Genomic DNA, 18,398 nt, shown 5'->3' on the forward strand with positions numbered 1-18,398 from the left:
CAAAAGGGAGAGAGGGGTGGGGGGCCATGGCCCATGAGAGAGATGGATGTTTAAAAGGTAACCAAAATAAATGAGCACTGCTCTCTAGGGAGCTCATGGGGAAGAGGCAAAGAGCTATCCGGAGCAGTGAAATGAAACCAAGGTGTTAATAAAGAGAGGTGTCACCTCACTTTGGCCCCCATCACACTCTTCTGACACACACCTAAGACCAAGAGAGAAAGAGAGAAAGAGAGAAAGAGGGGGAAGAGAGAAAGAGATAGAGAAAGAGAGAGAGAGAGAGAGAGAGAGAGGACTACTACTGTTACCTGTAGTAGCCTTGTCCTCTCTATGTTTCTTGTTGAGAAGAGAAGAGCCTACCTAGCATTTGGGACCTTAAAACATTGACACAGACATCAATCTATCTATATATCATCATGGGCTAATCATTCATGCATGTGTAATAGCTTAGGGATATCGGAAGGAGAGATGAGGTGAGGAAAAGTTTCTTACACACTCTTTGATGTCAGTCTGGAAAGGGAGAAAGGAGAAAGGAGAAAGGAGTAAAAAAATAAAAATAAAAATAAAGGGGAAAAAAAAAAGAAGAAAAGGGAAAGAGGTTTGTTCTCATTTTGCTGCTGCAAACTTTAAAGCTAACAACAGTTGGTATGCCAAAGCTTCTGAAAAAAAAAAGTGCTCTTTTATCACTCATCTGTCTTAAAAGGAGATTGTCTAGGAAATATTTTAGGCTTTCTTTTTAGCTTTTATTTTTAGGTGGTGAAAACAATGAAGGTGTGCTTGGTTGTACTTCTGGATATATTAAGGTTGGTCTAATTCTGAAATAAGAATCATTTAAATGCTCTTGACTTGACTGACAGTAAGAATAATAGTAGGATAAAATGCATGTATCTAATTAAAAAACCTTTTGTAACCACAATGGTTAATCTTTAATTTTTAAAAAAAAACCTTTTTTATTTGAAAAAAGATGTGTAGTTTTTGGCAAAAAGACTACTCGAGAATAACTCATCCCTAGCTGATACCTTAAAATCGGATAACTCGGGATAAATGGAGGGAGGAAATAGCAATAAAGGAGATAAAGTTCCTTTATCCCTTTTTAAGCCATGCAGTGTAATACCTTCAACGAAATGAAATAAAGAATTGCACACGAATCCAAGAAATGCCAGTTTCTACTTAATTTCTACTAGTATTTTCTATTTCATACTCTGTTTTCAGTTTATTTTGCTTTATTTTATTCTTTATTCTTTATTCTTCTCTCAGGAAAGTTGTTCTTTAAAATGAAGGAGATATTTAAAGATCTCGATTTTATAAGATATTGCATTCTAAAACTCTCGCAGCAGGCCAACGTGATAAAGAAAGAGACCTATATATATATATATATATATATGTGTGTGTGTGTGTTTATATATGTGTACAGAAAATTTGATGTATATATGATCATATATAGAGATTTATTGTCCAGGATAATTAGATAACGTTAGGATAGCTAAATAATTCTTTTATCCTATGATATTAGACATATAGGCTCTTTTTATTTTTTGAAAGAAGCTTTAAAGCAACTCTCATGCACATGCATGCATGAGAATAAATGCAACTGGCCTTTGGTGCTTTGTGGCAGTAAAAGTTAAACTCCCTCGTTCCATTCTTTTGCACTCTGATTTCTGAACAAGAGCATAAACTTAGTCTCTCTCTCTCTTTCTCTCTCTCTTTCTCTCTAGATTGAAAGATATGCTCTCATACACATTCAAACACATCCTCACTCACTTTTCCTTGCCTTTTGCCTTTCAAGTATTACCTTGTCTCTCTCTTTTCTCCCTTTTTACTAACCTTTAGAGCAAATTTGATTGTCGTGATCATCGATCTAATCATCGATTGATAAGTGATTGGTTTAGATCAGATGTGGCCTTCCCAGTGTAAACTCGAGGTTCGGCTTGCTCGGCTTCGATGTCTCAGATAGGCATGTTGAGCTCATATCAGAATTCTCCAAGCTTTTCAATTGCAATGCCTGCCAAGAGAAAGGCATATTTGATAGTTTTATGGATAATGCAGTACTTGTGAGAGAGAGAGAGAGAGAGAGAGAGAGAGAGAGAGAGAGAGAGAGAGAGAGAGAGAGAGAGAGAGAGAGAGAGAGAGAGAGAGAGAGAGAGAGAGAGAGGAAGTGAAGTAGTAACCTTGAAACTTTGCTTGTTCTCAATGTTGGAATCACATGGTAATCCATAACACCAGCTTTCCCTGCTGCATAACCATCAGAGACAATCTACCTCAGATAAGTACTTCATGCACTAAAATGAGAAGACAATATTTTATTAGTAGCTCATTATATATATATATATATATATATATGATTAATCTCATTTTTAATGAAGTATATCAACTTATCATAAGCTTTTTCATATAAGGGTGTCCTTTTGGCAAATGGGCCTCTATCTTTTATCTTTTGAATGAAGAGAGAGAGAGAGAGAGAGAGAGAGAGAGAGAGAGAGAGAGAGAGAGAGAGAGAGAGAGAGAGAGAGAGAACGAGAGACTTTTGGCAGAGGCTTTAAACTACTGAAAAAGATCATTGCACCATGATGGAGATTCAAATGTTCACCTGACCCTAGACAAATGGAACAAAGCTATGATCCCTGCCCCTTGATATCTATGGTAAGAGGGGAAGGTGGGAGACAGAGGCTTTTCTTTGTACATTTAAAGTGTCCATGAATATGACAGGGTTATTGACCTAGGGAATGGCACACACACCTTGTGAGATCTATCTAATGTACTCTATGGCCCAAATGATCTAACTCACTAAACAAGCACCTATCATCATTTACCTTCTGAAGTTTAATCTATTAACCCTTTAATTAATACCTATTCCGTGCTTTACTTAAGAAAGCAAAAGCTTCAATAATGCATATATACAAGGTGCTGCTAAATATAAGAAAAATAATGATAGTAGGTGAGGGTCTTTAATATGGCTTTATCAGCTTATTTTTGTCTGTCCCTCTTATTCACTATCAGGCCTAAGGAATCAATAAGTAGATATTCATTATATCCCTAGATTGGTTGAAATTTAATAGGCATTTTCTTGCAAGCTCTTATATCCAGATTTGATTGATAACTGCATTGATATATACTCCAACTGCAGACATTAGTTCAGAGAACACTATATACCTAACAGAGTTCTATTTAGTTGAATAGGTCTTGTACTGCAGAAAGATTATGACACTGTAACTACTCATATTTCACTACTACAATAGTTCTAACACCTTGAGGAGTTGCTCCATAAGCCACTGTGATTGCTCCCTTGCTGTGTAGATAACCTTCCATGTTGAGTTGATGATTCTGATCTGCGGAAGTTATTAATGTCGATCAGATTGTCGTCAGAAACTTCAATCGTCGACGCGCTCTCGATTCCATCTGATTGCCCTAGCAAATAAGTACAAGAACTCATCAATTAAGTTAGAGGATAACTTCAATAGAAGATAATGAGATCAGATCAATGATTTTGATCAGTCATACCTGAAGAAACTGTAGGCTTGTCGGTACTTTTGACGGTCCGATACATCTGTAACCAAACACGCAATTAATGATCAGTTCAGCACGAGATTCTGTAGAATTAACACATTAAAAGCAAGAGAAATTTGGACAAAATAAGTAGTTTCTACTAAGTTTTGATACTAGATAATGCATTTATCTAGTCCATTTGTCCCGTAGAAGTGTAGGATGTTTAGCGTTTTAATAAGACATGCATTTGTAAGTTCATTAAACAGTTCATGTTTAATTAGGCAAGCATCACACTTAGTATTTCAGTACTTGTTCTGTGATTTTTTTTTTTAATTTTTCCTTAAAGTTGATTGCAAGTAGCTAGTCAGAATGGTGTCTGCTGACACAGTGTTCATCTTTACCTTTTCTTTTGGTATATTTCTTTCTGCTTCGTGTAAAAGCTGTTACCATACTTGCCAACCCACATAGAGAGAAAGAGAGAGAGAGAGAGAGAGAGTAAGCTGGAAGGTGGTGAAAGAAACAGTGCAAGAAAAGAACAAGTTCTCTGATCTAAATCCAGCTAATGCTTTTCTTCAATATCTAGGACAATACCAATACAAACAATAGATTCTAGTACTTTGAGAAGAGATTCCACATTCCAAAGTTGTGAACTCCAGAAGAATAAGAATCAGAAAAGAAAACTAGTAAATTATAACTAATGCAAAGATGAGCAAATGAAAAGGAGATCTAAAATGTTGCCAACATTTGAGGTAGTTAAGGAGTTAAATTAGGAGGTGCTTCACCTGCAAGTGTGATTTCACATGAGCCAAGGTGAGGTCTTTAACATCCATGAGCTCAAGAACTGATTTTGGAGTGGCCCCTAGAAGTGCATAAATTAAGGTGAGATCACTCCAACCATCTCAATTGCCCCTAAACCAAATGAATTAAAAAAAAAGAAAAAAGAAAAGATGTGTTCATAAAATTAAGATGGAAAGTTTGAGAAGGAAGATCATACTCTCATGACCTCCCAAGAGCTCCACCGCATGAACGAACCGCGCGTGAAGCGTCGTCGTCCACCGCATCCGTGGCGCTCTCGCGCTCCGCTTCGCGGGGTACCTCGACATGAACTTTGATCTCGACAAGCCTTCCAAAGGTGAGAACTTGGAAGGAGAGTGGAATAGTACTTGTTGCTGCTGCTGCTGGCGATGATGATGATGATGATGATGAGGTGGGAGTAAAGGACTAGAAGGTGGATGTTGGTATACAGGAACTCCCTTAATTGGCCTCAGCAAGCCAAGGTCTTTCTTGTATCCTTGAGGTAGTAATGGAGAGGGGTGGTGGTGAAAGTGGAGGTGGTGGTGGTGGTGGTAAGGATGGAGATGGAGATTGCAGTCTGTGGCACTTGGGTTTGCTAAGGAGAGCTCAAAAGAGGTGTCTTTGCTAATCTTTGCCATGGAAGAGGAGTCTAACTCTCTCCTCCAAAAGCCCAAGTCTATGTTCTCATCTGGCTTCCTCCAAGTTGATGTGGGAGAAGTGCTTGGGGGTCTAATTTGCAGGGATAGATCTGGTTGTGCTGGAAAAAGTTCCATATTTTTTTCCTTTTGTTTTTTTTGCTTTTGAATCTCTTCTTCCTCTCCCTTGCTTGCTCTCTAGATCTTGGTAGTCCCTTTGCTGTGGAGGAGATGAGTGCAGTTTTGGCTTGGTGTAAAAGGAGTGAGGAGGGGGGGCTCTCTTGAGGTAGGTGAGATGTAATCTGACTCTTGAGTTTGGAACAAGGGGAGGGTAATGTATGAGATGCCTTGGATCAAAGGAGTTGTATTTAGTAGTAACATGGAGGGCAAATTATAGAGATGGTAAACAACAACAACAACAACAACAACAACAACTATTGTATGGAGTGAAAAGGTTGTCCCTTGGTTTTTGTGAGTACAATGTGGCCAGAGAGAGAGAAAGAGAGAGAGAGAGAGAGAGTAATCTTTTGGTTGGTGGTATCTATATTAGTTAGGAACTCTTAATTGCACTCAACTTTGGTTTTTGTTTAAAAAATGTATTATATATATATATATATATTATTAATTTATTACCTAGTAATTTAAGTTTTGAGTTATCTGATTCTGTTTCTCTAAAGGTCATAAATTTAAATTCCAATAGTCTGCTTTTCTTTTCCACTATATATTTTTTTAGTATTGCAATATGATCCATTATTAAAGGTACCATATATGTGTTAGTTAGGAACTCTTAATTGCACTTGGCTTTGATTTTTTAAATATATTTTATGTGTCTGTTACCTAATAATTAAGTTTCTGAGTTCTCTAACATGATAATGGTCCTTTTCCCTAGACGTCTTAAATTTAAATTTCTTCAGCCTACTTTTATTCACTATTTTTTAGTATTACAAGTTAAAGGTATATATACTGGCTTATTATTTAACAACCTGTGATTTTAGGTCAACTAATTGTCTAAATCCTATTAAACCACAACCATGGAATCATTTAATTAGGTCCAGTTCCTTTCACTTACTATGCTTATAGTTACTCTTTCTCAATTTCCAGAGGATAAAAAAGAAGAAAAAAAAGGGGACAAATTTCACTCTTTTCACCATATTCTAATTACCATTTACTTAATCATACATATCATCCAAATTAGTAAGTTTCAATCTCAAGATAGTTTATAGACTAGTAGTATTTCAAACTACAGAATATGCAAGGCCATGCTGAGCTCATACAGAGATAAGTATAATAGAGCTTTCTTTATAGGTAAATCATGACATCCTACATTAATGAAGATAACATCTCATATAATTTAGAAGCTTGACTTTTCTAAGCAGTGAGCCCAAATTTAGTTCATCAAATGGGAAAAAGAGTTCTTAAAGTTAGTCTTAAATGGAGTGTAAAACTTCACATTTCACATGTGTCATTTAAATAGTTAGCATCAACAATATAATATATGTAAGGTCTAAGATCTTGTTGCATATTAGTTAATTTGGAAGGCAAGAATTGAATGAGATAGTACAATAATAGAACAAATAATCAGAAAAGGTCTTTAGAAAGTTTAATTAACTTTAAAGAAAAACCTAAAATTAATTAAATAAAATGTCTCTATTTCTTCTAGTATTATCCGGATGATGTAAGAGCAATGAATGACATCAAAATTGTCCTACCATCTCTACATGTACAATTTTCTCAATGAACAAGGCAACTGTTGATTCATTTAATGTGTGGGACCTCCTCTTGAGGAGCCCTAATCCAAGGGGGAATCCTGGCCTTATAAGTTTTTAGTCTCCTAATTGAATTGGTAGATAGAGAAAGGTACTAAAGCCTTGTACTACAAGAAAAGAGGAGGAGAAAAGACATGAGAATGGAAAGAGAAGAAAAGCAACATAGAGAGAGAGAGAGAGAGAAGTGGGAGCTGAGGTATTCCTTCTTTACTTGTTCTTAAATGATGTATTGCCGGTTTGATTTATTTCTTCATTTCAGCTTTAATTTAGGGATCCTAATTATTATGACATCATAGTTTCTAGAACATTGAATGACAATATGAAAAATAAGAGGTTTTTTTTTGTCACTTGAATTAAGTTCTTTGTCGTAAGCGAATGGATAGAGGTGCCATTAGATTCGAAGATTTTGATTATGTTCGAAATTTAATAGGAAAGAATCGTAACACTAAAACAGGCAATTGATGAAATCAGTTTATGTCGAATCTCAATTTTAATAAATTTGAGGGATAATAAGTGAGAGTATTTTGCATGTAGAAAGGAAGACACAGAGCTTTAAATGTCATCCAAAAGATGTTTGGCTGAGTACATGCTATATATGAATGGCCCTTGTTCCATGAGGTCATAAAGTCACCTTATTAAACCCATAGTCAAATAGGGTAGCTTGGAAGGAATAAGTTTAATTCTCCATTCTCTATAAGACTATAACCTACCTTATCTCCACCACACCTATTTCTCTCTCTAGGGTTTTATTAAAAAAAAGAAAAAAAAGTTACAAATATTTTCCATCTCTAATATTTCAAATTGCAAAGGCTCTTGATTCCACCAATGACACATCCATGAGGTCTGCAAGTGGATCCCTATGGAGAAAACCACACTAAATATTAATTGCTAGCAAGAAAGGCAATAGATCTACACACATATATATATATATATAAAATACACTCTAGTCTTCCATAGAATTAATGGCACAACATTGGAAGTCTAGACTTTGTGTGTGTTTTTGTGCTCTTCCTTTGCTAGAATAGTTTAATGGCAATGCCCTCAAGACATCAAGAAGAGATCAGACAAAGTGTATGTCTTTGTCTTTTACACACATAAAATAATAGGCTCAAGATTCATGCCATGAAAGAGGGAGAGTGGGAGGGGGAATAAAATAAGGGATCAATTAATGTCAACCTTTCATTGGGAGGGGAGAATTAGGGTTTAATAATTTGGTATGGTGCTTGTATAGCAGAGTTTAACAAGAGTGGTGGCATTTGACTAGCCTTAGATGGAGTGGAAGCCATTCAATGTGCTATGCTTCCCTAGACCATGTCTTTGGTGAGACCCAAGAAGGAATCTTGATCTAATGCATTGGCAATACTTTACTTCTTTTTTTTATTAAAAAAACATTAAAAAAGGAAGATGAGAAGAAGTAGAGGAGTTAGGGTTTGCTTTGGTTTGACCATGATTTTGTTAATTTACCCAAGGAATGCTATGAATCTTGGTCCCTCATTAAGTGTACCCTCTTGAAACATAGAACATCTAATCATGCACTCTTTGCAACCTTGGATATTATTACCAAGAAATTGACTACCAAAAGAAATTATCAGTTTAAGTGATTATATAATAACATGTGTGATATATATTGTTGGTCTGTTATTAAATTTTTTGATTTAGTCATCTAAATACAGTTGACAAGATTTAATGCAATCGATCATAAGCAGTTGCATTGAGATTCGTGCGTATAGAGAATTAGCGGGCCTTTTCTCATGGGCCATGTAGTTCACTCCAGAGAGATGCCCATTTAGTTTTGGCCCAATGGCCTCATAATTGGGCCTTCTCATTGTTAAGCACTACTTTAGCAACCAATTATAGGCTGCCAAGCACTCTTTCTGTAAGAAATTCCTGCATTTTGGGTTGCAATTTTTCTTTTTCGAGTTAGATATGGGCTAAATAACAATCCAACTCTCTCTAGATATAAAGTCAATTAGGGTTCACTAAGCTTCAGCTAGTATAAGTGTGCGTATCTGAATTATTACTTCGAACTGAACGCCACCGAGGCCTACTTCAAGTCATCGTATTGTCCAACTGCTTCTTCAAGCAAATCACATTGTTGAGCTCTCAACCAAGCCGAGATATTGAGCTAAGTCACTAAATCACTAAATAATTTCTCTACAATAATTATTTAAAATTGGAGTTAATCTCATAATCTCATTTGTAGGAGTATCTACTTATTTGATTTGTAATATATATCAAAACATTTTTTGACACCGGGAATATCGGATGCCCAATTAAATCAATAATTTTTTTTTACATATCTATTTTTCTCTTCTCCGAATAAGAACCTAAAATTATTATTTTTCGTCCATTTCCAGTTCACAATTTGTTGATGGCTAAGTATATATGGAAACAAATCCATTATGTCTCAATTCCACGCATGCTATTTTTATACATCTCCCTTTGACCATGTTGATTAAGATGCATGGCCATGAGTCATCACCTCCTCTCACCTTCCTCTCCTCACCTCCCATTCCTCCCTTTCACCGTTATAAACCCAAAAAGAAAACGAGAACATCTCTTCCCTTTCCCCTCTCCTTTCCCTTCCACTAGAAAAAATAAAAGAAGAAGAAGAAGAAGAAGAAGAAGAAAAAGAAAGGAGAGGGTGAAAAAGAAACAAACAAGAAGAAAAGGTGGCCAGAAATGGCTCATCGGATTCTAACCATCGTCGGAATCATCAGTATCATATCATATGCGACGGCCGTCAACGTGACGACTCTCTCCTTCAAAGATGCCTACGAGCCGCTCTTCGGCCACGCTAACATCGTCCACTCGGCTGACGATCGTAACGTCCGTCTCATCCTCGATCAATCCACCGGTAAATTCATATCATTAATGTTTTCTCTTTAAAGTATATATATTTAAGAAACTAATCTTTGGACAAAAACTTATTTTAAAAAATAATTAGGGTCTGGGTTTATATCTTCGGATATGTACAACCATGGCTTCTTCAGTGCATCGATCAAGCTGCCATCTGATTACACTGCAGGCATCGTTGTGGCCTTCTACGTGAGTTAATCTCAATCCAAACATTTATTTATTTATTTTTAGATCTTTAACTCTATAAATTTACGTACGGTGGTTTGTTTGTATTACTCCGCAAATTGCGGCGAAGCCTCCTCACGTAGTTACATCTCTGTAGTTTGGTGGAGTCGTGAATTGCGCAATGAATTTGGGGCCAATTCTACGAGATTAATTGGATCGAAAAGTTCATTAATCCCCTACTTAAATAGTATATTTTAAGGGATTAATATATTGATTAATAGATATAAAATTATATAAATTTTTCTTTTTCTTTTTTTGCATTCATTCAGACGTCGAACAACGATGTGTTTGCAAAGACACACGACGAGCTCGACTTTGAGTTCTTAGGGAACATCCGGGGGAAGGAGTGGAGGGTGCAGACGAACATCTACGGCAACGGCAGCACCAGCCGCGGCCGCGAGGAGCGATACTTCCTCCCTTTCGATCCCACCGCCGGCTTTCACCGCTACTCCATCCTCTGGACTGCTCATAATATCATGTACGTATGTATATCTTAACCTTAATAATTATTTTTGCATGCATGCATTCATGCATGCTTAATATTCTTCTTTATATTGGTAATTTTATACTTATTATCGTCAACATCCCATGTAATCTATATACCTATCGGTATATGAGTAGTATATCTTATCGTTAATGGCCATAATATTTTTTTAAGGACAAAAGTGGGTGGGTAAAACGCTAATCCTATGTCGCTCTACATCTCAAATTCAGCTTCTACATTGATGACACTCCGATCCGGGAGGTTCGCCGGTGCGACGGCATGGGCGGCGACTACCCATCCAAGCCGATGTCTCTCTACGCCACCATCTGGGACGCCTCCACCTGGGCCACCGCCGGTGGCCGGTACAAGGTTAACTACAAGTACGGCCCCTTCGCCTCCGAGTTCGCCGACCTCGCCCTCCTCGGCTGCCGCGTCGACCCGATCCAGATGATCCCCTCCGCCGCCGCCAACTGCACCTCCTCCTACGCCGAGCTGGCCGCCACTGGCTTAGCCGTCATGACCCCGGAGAAGCGGCAAGCAATGAACCGGTTCCGGGAGCGGTACATGAGCTACTCAGCTTGCTACGACGAGCTCCGGTACCCATCCGGGCTGCCGGAGTGCGACATTATCGAGTCGGAAAAGAGGCGGTTCAAGGAGACTGGGCATCTGAGGTTCGGTGGCCGCCACCGCCGCCACCGCGCAAAGGACCGGGCTAGGGATCCGATGAGGTTGAAGTCGGATAAGCAGGCGGACATGTGAGGAGTGGAATTAATTAAATTATATATATGGACTTACGTGAGAAGTGTATGTTTGTGTTCCTGCATGTAACTTTGTATCGTTGTTATGAGAAGTTGTTATATATATATATATTTATATATCTCAAGTTATATATGAGTGGATAGATATGATTAATGTTCTTTTCACCCCTATGTAATTCAGTAATTGTAACACATGCTAGCTATATATAAGGGATTTTTTTTCAATTTACACCCCGTACTATGGGCGGCGGCTCCGTAGAAACATCCTACCTACTTGGGGCCCAAATATAGTGACAATTTAGTGACAGCTGATGTGTCCAAATTAGTCGGCATGAGTCATTAGATATGAGTCAGCACATTAATTTAAGCCCTATATTTTTATTACTTTTATAATTTGGTATATTTGGTCCAAAAATTCTACTCAACCATATCAATCCGAGAGCATGTCAGCATGCTATTAGATATGCATCTAAAATATCGAGCGGAATTAAAGTTGTTAAAAGATAGGGTGTGTAAATCGATATAATGCATAGGGTGTGAAATGTAAAACTGACCAGATTTTGAACTGTAAAAACCTACGGTAAATTATCAAGCCAGTTAAGAGCTGCCAAGTGTGCCGATGCAAGAAAGTCTTGCGTTCGTCACCACATACGATCGGTACCGGACTAGTCCTCTGTCACGTCCGAAGATTCGTCATCTCTTTATAAGCCATTGCCGCATTTCTTCGAAGGGAGCGGAAAGCTAGAGGGAGAGAGAGAGAGAGAGAGAGAGAGAGAGAGAGAGAGAGAGAGCGAGAGGAGGTTAGAGAGAGAGAGATTAGGGCTCGACGACGGCTATGTCGCCTCCCGAGGAGATCTCCGACGAGGAGGCGATGGCGGCCGTCGACGAGGTGATCGCGCTAAAACCTATCTCCACCGTCCTCATTGTCATAGGTATTACGCGCTAAAACCCTAATCTTCCGTAAATCTTTTTTTTTTTTCTCGATCGGAGATGCGTGCACCATTACTTAGCCCTGGTGCTTTGGTTTGCAGCGATGCAGACGGAGGCGCTTCCCCTGGTGAACAAGTTCCAGCTGGAGGAAGACACCGACGCATGTTTGTGAGTGTATCAAGATTTCTTTCTTTGCGGGTTCTCTTTACCAAGAATTGTGGTTCTTGATATGCCTGATGCGATTGGATTTATAAGAATCTAAGATGCTTCATATGCGTGATGAATCCCTGTGAGTGTCTCAAGATTGGTTCAAATTTGCAATATCCTTCATTCTCTTAATCCACTTTTCCTCCCAGTTCGATAATAGTGTCCCTCCCCTTTCTAAGTCTATTCTCCCCTTTAGTTCTCTGTTTCCTATGAAATCGTACATGCAGAAATACATTCTTGCAAGTTGCAACCAGATGCTATCTAAGTGGGAAGGAATGAGAACCAAGATGATAAAATCGAGTAACTTTGGGGCTGAGTTAATGTATTTTATCTTGCATGTAGACATACATATCATTTCATCAATCATGGCTCTCTCATATTGCGAGATTCCGTCTAGTAGTGGTTGCTTGGAAAATTCCTTAGAGCTTCAAATCTCTATTAAGTATATCCTGAGCCACAACATAAAGATCTGGCACAAAGTGTCACTGACGCTATAGTACCAAATTGAATTTTTTGACCATGATGTATTGTTTTCATATTTTTTATCTTAGCATCATGTACATGACTAATAGATTGTGTGTCTGTCTTGTTCTATATTCTTGATGCTGGAAGCTAGATATGGTCACACAAAAGAAGACATTATCAAGGTTTTTAAAATTGAAAACAGCAAGTGTAGGCACAATCATGATTGCTAACATTAAAGTTTACTTGTTCAAAATATATTTCTGTGTTTAAGGTGATATTAATTCAGATTTTGAAAGGCTGCAAACAGTGGCTGAGCTAAGATAGGACAGATAAGATACATATCTATGGTTGGAAAAAGATAAGTTAATGTCTGAAAATTTTCTTCCTGCAGAGAAAAGAGTAGATTTTGGAGAAGGAAAATTAGGATAGGAGAACACATAAAAGGAGAAAAGATGGTTATGACATAATAAAAATTATCCAACAATTAGACCTAATTTGTTACTTTGCATAAATTCTGTATCACCCAGTTAACTTGAGAATGGAGTTTTTTAAGTGAATCTTAGCTGAATCTTAGCTGTGTGATATGATGATTGATGAGTAGCCTTGTCATTCATACATGCTGACAAAACTTTGTTTTTTATGATCTCTCAATATAGATGTTGCGATCTTTTCTTAGTATTATACAGAATTATGATCTTGATCTGTGATGATGATTTCATCCCTTTCTAATTGCTTTTACATATTTACTAGTTCTTTAGTCCATGAATTTTCACTATTTAATAAATTAACAGGTTTCCTCAAAAGGTCCCATGGGTTAGATATCATGGTACATATAAGGACCTCCACATTGATCTGGTATGGCCGGGAAAAGATCCTGTTCTCGGTAAGATGTGCAATTTATTTGTTAAATGCATCAATTGTAATGATTTATTGTTAGAACTTTATCAATATCTAGGCCACTTTGGCAGGACATCTTCTCAGCATGCAAGTGGTTATCCATGTGGTCACACTAGCTGGTTAAGGATGAATTTTGATTTGTTATTGCTTTATTTACCAAAATACATGTGTAGAATCAGGATCATCTAGTAAGTACTTCTATGTTAAATGTTTCCACAATTTGTTTATTGCAGTCCAAGATCTCCATCTGTGATGCATTTACCATTCAGAATGATGTAGGGTATCAGTTAATATGGCTTGAAGGTTTTCCTGATGCCTTTTAGAAAGTGCTTCTAGTGCCTCAATTTCTATAAAGTGCATCCTTGAACACCTGGAATCGTATTGTTGTTTTAGTCTTTCAGATGAAGAGCCTAGTGTCCACTAGATGCAAATTATGTTTATTGTAATGTCTGTTTTGAATCCTTTTATTGCACCCGCATAAAAGTTACTGTAACGTAAAAGTTCTAGAATGCTGAGTTCTATCTTAATTTCAGAATGCAGCAAAAATGTAGTAGATTAAGTTTCTTCTCCTTTCACAGTGTTGCTACTCAGATGAATGATTGGCACTTACTTGGACCTCTTTGTCTTGTGAATCTTTCTCTTTATGGAAAAGAGGAATTCTAGCTTGATTAGCCATGCCATGGATTTGAAATATTCAAATTCTTTCCTACTCTTTATCATATTAAGACTGAGATATTTCAAAGAACATCTTGTTTATTTTTTCATTTTTAAATGTTTTTTTTCTGATTCTAATAAAGTATCTACATTGATATTTTTCAGGAGTTGACAATGTAGGTACAATTTCAGCTTCTCTTGTCACATATGCTTCCATCCAGGCATTCAAGCCAGACCTTGTCATCAATGCAGGCACTGCTGGTGGCTTTAAAGTAAGTTTCAAGTTGACTACCACTTACTGTGTCTTATTGTCATCCAGATTAAATCTTGTAGGCTCAAATTTGCTCTTTCTAAATGCATGAAATAATATAGACCAACAATATCTTATATGTATGGCTTCTGATAGATATTACAGTTGATACATGTCTATCATCTCAGTAGGCAACATTGCTCCAAAGTTCAAATTCATTAGTCTACTTGTTTACTTCCATTGTTTGCAGATGTATCTGCGCCTGATACAATTGCCATATTGTCATATATCATTGTATTATTCTTGTGTTAGTTTGGCAGTGCAGCTACAGTTCTCATGCAACTTTTTTTTTTCTTTGAGCTGGTTCACAGGTTTTTCTTTTTATCTTTCTAGGAAAACCTTGTTTTACTGAATATGCAACAAATGTTTGTTAGGCAAATTGCATGGGACTGAAATCTATATCTGTATTAGTTTGCTAATAACTAACCAAGAGAGGCTGGATACATGTGGTTCTGTGGTTAAGTATGTATATTTGTTTTTGGTGGTCTTAACTCATGGTTGAGATTGGGAACTTACTTATTATCCCTACTGTTCTTCTCATGCAATTTATAATATGAATGACAAATGTAGCTGGGTATTATGCATGAATGAGGAATGTATTATGCCTACCCTTTCCTTAAACGGATCTCTTTATAACCACTTCCATATAACTTTGTTCTTAGAAATAAACTGGAGTGAATTTATCACAATCTATTTTAGATGATCGTGTTGTTTATGGTCAGCGTCGCACAAATTTATTAGGTTCTTTTTCTTTCATTCTCTGCTACAACTTGCTCATATAATATTTGTCTGACACATGTTGTTGGCTAATGTAATTGTCTCAAGGAGGACACTCTCATGGCTGTACGATTACATTATGGAAGAAATAGAAATGGTTGTTTTCATTCTAGAGAGGATAAGATGCTCAAACTTGTTTATCTCATCCACCTCTATCAACCCATGTGAAAGAATAGCTTGTGTTATCTGGCTTGATATACATTTGTTATGTTCAAGCTTGACAAGGTTGGACGCTAAGTGTTGTACTGATGTCATGCTTACTGCTAAAGTGCTGTCATGGACCATCATACAAGATGCTACAGCCATGTTCCTCCTTACCCACAAATAGGACACATTATTCTCTTTGTTTTACTCTTGTTTTATTTTTTTGAAAAAAATTGTAATCTGCAGTTTTGCTCTTCTTTATAAGTACATCAGGAAGCACCACCCTAATATTGCAGGCAATTTTGGGACTTCTCTGGACTCTGGACTGTTTCTTTTTTTTTCAGGGTTATTTTTCTTTCTTTTGCAATGAGACATGCTTATCAAATTCCTGATCCTTTGTGGTAGTATTTTGATTATTTTCGTTCTTATTTTCTACCTAATTCATAAACATTTTTTACGGTATTGTGTATGTCTAGCTGATACCTTTTTCATCATTCTCTTCTCTTGATGATGTCTTCTTTTTATTTTTATGGTACGCCCGTTATTCCTATCAATAGTTATATGTTTTGCTCACTGCATAGCTAAAACTTGAAAAATATTTGACAAGTTACTTCTTGATAATTTAGGCAAAAGGTGCGTGTGTGGGAGATGTTTATGTTGCCTCTGATGTCGCTTTCCATGATAGAAGGATACCAATACCTGTGAGTATCTCCATGCAATAAATTCCCCATAGGAATGTGATCATTCTATCCAGTAATTTGTTTATCAACTGCTTTGCCCTGAAGTTCATTTATTTTAAACACCTTTCTACATCTAGTACCACACATCTTCTTTTCTGACCTAGCACTCTTTTTTATCTTCTCCCTCTTGATCGAGTATGTAAAATGACGCTGTTGCAGGTTTTTGACATATATGGGATTGGTGCTCGACGAACCTGCCCTACTCCTAATCTTTTAAAAGAACTAAATTTGAAGGTAATTTGCAAAGTTTAGGATATTAATTCTATATATTCTAAAGATTTACACACCTAGATGTAATTCTGTATTTGCTAATTGTAAATTTCGCAGCACTCATATGAAATCAGTTGGAGTTAAGGTTGATAGAGAATTCTTGAATTTGTGATGGTGCAAAATAAAAAATATCCCTGCATACCAGTAGGAAATAATTCAAGGAGTTAAGGCTGGCATTGAAGTCTGAATTTTGTGACCATGCAAAATGGTCAAATAAGCTGTTGGACTGAAGATAGCTCGATTTTTAGGAAGCATTGAAGCTTAATTAGTAGGGTGAAGAGTTTAAGTAATGTTGGCATGGCTTAACTCAATCACATCTCTTTGTTAACAACCGAAGAGCACAAGTTACTTTGACCATCCAAATGAAAATGATGCTATTAGCAAATTATGCAGCATATTAAATCATTGAAGTTCTCCATAGTGCTTGCGACAATCTCTTTTATGTTCTTGTCTATATGATCTTAGGCCTCAGTTTGGTACTTCGGTCAATCATATATTTGACTAGAATTGTGCGTAGGAATGAGAGGCAGCTGCATGACTTCACCAACTTGGACGGTTGGACCAAGGAACATGATAATTGGAGTTGGCATGCCACAAGCTGTGGTGCATATGATATATTTGTGTTATAGTAACACTGCGTGCTTAGACATGTGCTAAAAGAAGCAGAAAGAGGACCTCAAATACTTAATATGAATAGAAATCAAGATAAAAGTATAACATGTTTTGAAGGAAATGTCGCAAAAGTTCTGAATAGTTTGAAGAGTAGTTAGACCCAGAGCAGTGATGACTTTGTTTTGTGTCATATAGATTCTTTCCTTTTATGCTCATCTTTGCAGACCTGTTAAGCAAGTGAATACTGAAATCATGGCTAGCTTTTCTACAATGGTGATTTAGATCACACTTCAATATTCACATATTCATTTTTTCAGTTTATTATTTATTTGATTTGGGAAGATTTTGAACTTTTGGTGAAAACCACTATGAATGTGTTGGTGCAACTGAAAATAACCTATGGACCTTCTTAGAAGTGATTCACTAACTTTTTTTAAATTCACAGGTGGGTAAATTGTCTACTGGTGATTCCTTGGATATGTCCTTACAGGATGAGACATCAATACTAGCAAATGATGCTACAATTAAGGATATGGAGGTAATATCTTTTTCTTTTCTTTTTTCATCTCATTTTGGATAACTAATAGAAAGTAAGATTTTAGGGGGAAAAAGACCAAAAAGAATTGACATATTCTTTTTTCCTTTCTTCTTTCATAAGATACGTTATAGGAGAGAAAATAGTGGTAAATGTTGGTATCGACAAAAAAAGTTCAGTCATCTCTTCAAGTTTGGAATGAAGATGGTTGATTGGAGGGATCTATTAACACTGAGAACCATTTAGTGCACCAAAAAAGTTTGTAATGCAATCATCATGGGATTGATTAGAGGGTGTAACTTCGTGTGATGATAAGGCTTGCCCCCTTACATCTAAGAACTCACAGTTCAAGTGTTAGAAATAGCTTCTTTGGATATGTGGATAAGGCTGCATATAACACTCCCCTCCCTAGATCCGTGCATGCTGGAGCCTCGTGCAATTGGAAACCATTTCTAGTCGTCATAGAGTTGGTCAGACCTTTACTTTAGCAAATTTATTCCATAGGCTTCCGAGCTTATCTGGAATTTGCTTCTTTGAGAACCTAAGAAATCCAGTTGCTTCTTTAGAAAATTGGAATTTGCAAATAGGGCTTCAATTGACTAGGAAACTTATCTGGAAGTCCTCTATAACTTTTCTATGGAACTCCTACAATTGTTATTGTTGGAGTTCATCAAAACACTGCTTCCAACGTAATCGTATTCAAGGGGAATACAATATTATTAGATTACTCTAATAGTTCATTGGAGATTGTTGTTGCTTGTGGTTCTTTATATATACCAAGCATCATGGACTCCACAGCATCATACTATATGCCCTATTTCCACATTGCCACTTTGTCAAAGGCTTCTTGTTGTA

General features: G+C 36.9%; 3 protein-coding genes across 4 annotated transcripts in view; 2 read left to right on the top strand and 1 right to left on the bottom strand.

Annotated features, from left to right (window-relative positions):
• Nucleotides 1–1,586: 1,586 nt before the first annotated feature.
• Nucleotides 1,587–5,323, bottom strand: LOC140770401 (probable transcription factor KAN2). Of its 2 annotated transcripts, none has more exons than XM_073111588.1 (6): nucleotides 4,475–5,323; nucleotides 4,263–4,339; nucleotides 3,496–3,541; nucleotides 3,243–3,402; nucleotides 2,166–2,226; nucleotides 1,587–1,999 (listed from the first exon to the last, which is right to left on the bottom strand). In XM_073111588.1, exons 1-6 carry the CDS (start codon nucleotides 5,046–5,048, stop codon nucleotides 1,883–1,885), a joined length of 1,035 nt encoding a protein of 344 aa, XP_072967689.1. In that variant the 5' UTR covers nucleotides 5,049–5,323; the 3' UTR covers nucleotides 1,587–1,882. The 2 variants fall into 2 exon arrangements, with proteins under 2 accessions (XP_072967689.1, XP_072967691.1); XM_073111590.1 differs by having other exon boundaries at nucleotides 1,588–1,999; nucleotides 2,166–2,229; nucleotides 4,475–5,322.
• A 3,798-nt stretch (nucleotides 5,324–9,121) lies between these two features.
• Nucleotides 9,122–11,148, top strand: LOC140770844 (probable xyloglucan endotransglucosylase/hydrolase protein 30). Its single transcript, XM_073112147.1, has 4 exons — nucleotides 9,122–9,533; nucleotides 9,624–9,724; nucleotides 10,030–10,238; nucleotides 10,475–11,148. Exons 1-4 carry the CDS (start codon nucleotides 9,359–9,361, stop codon nucleotides 11,001–11,003), a joined length of 1,014 nt encoding a protein of 337 aa, XP_072968248.1. The 5' UTR covers nucleotides 9,122–9,358; the 3' UTR covers nucleotides 11,004–11,148.
• Nucleotides 11,149–11,734: 586 nt separating this feature from the next.
• LOC140770254 (5'-methylthioadenosine/S-adenosylhomocysteine nucleosidase-like) overlaps nucleotides 11,735–18,398 on the top strand; it is a 7,788-nt gene continuing 1,124 nt past the window's right edge. The window contains exons 1-7 of the mRNA XM_073111347.1: nucleotides 11,735–11,934; nucleotides 12,034–12,100; nucleotides 13,396–13,487; nucleotides 14,321–14,427; nucleotides 16,013–16,087; nucleotides 16,286–16,360; nucleotides 17,454–17,546. Coding sequence (XP_072967448.1) covers nucleotides 11,838–11,934; nucleotides 12,034–12,100; nucleotides 13,396–13,487; nucleotides 14,321–14,427; nucleotides 16,013–16,087; nucleotides 16,286–16,360; nucleotides 17,454–17,546 — 606 coding nt within the window. The 5' untranslated portion in view covers nucleotides 11,735–11,837. The remainder of the gene's footprint in view (nucleotides 11,935–12,033; nucleotides 12,101–13,395; nucleotides 13,488–14,320; nucleotides 14,428–16,012; nucleotides 16,088–16,285; nucleotides 16,361–17,453; nucleotides 17,547–18,398) is intronic.

Source organism: Typha angustifolia, chromosome 11, assembly GCF_048772165.1.
Source record: "Typha angustifolia cultivar Huaian chromosome 11, ASM4877216v1, whole genome shotgun sequence".
NCBI lineage: Eukaryota > Viridiplantae > Streptophyta > Magnoliopsida > Poales > Typhaceae > Typha > Typha angustifolia.

Bases quoted from the DNA above. Each gene is read 5' to 3' on its own strand.
- LOC140770401 (XM_073111590.1), bottom strand. From the start codon at position 5,048: ATGGAACTTTTTCCAGCACAACCAGATCTATCCCTGCAAATTAGACCC. The intron at 4,340-4,474 runs GTATGATCTTCC...ATGCACTTCTAG, and splicing joins GCTCTTGGGAGGTCATGAGA to GGGCCACTCCAAAATCAGTT. The intron at 3,403-3,495 runs GTATGACTGATC...CTTATTTGCTAG, and splicing joins CAAGCCTACAGTTTCTTCAG to GGCAATCAGATGGAATCGAG.
- LOC140770844 (XM_073112147.1), top strand. From the start codon at position 9,359: ATGGCTCATCGGATTCTAACCATCGTCGGAATCATCAGTATCATATCA. The intron at 9,725-10,029 runs GTGAGTTAATCT...GCATTCATTCAG, and splicing joins GCATCGTTGTGGCCTTCTAC to ACGTCGAACAACGATGTGTT. The intron at 10,239-10,474 runs GTACGTATGTAT...TCTCAAATTCAG, and splicing joins TGGACTGCTCATAATATCAT to CTTCTACATTGATGACACTC.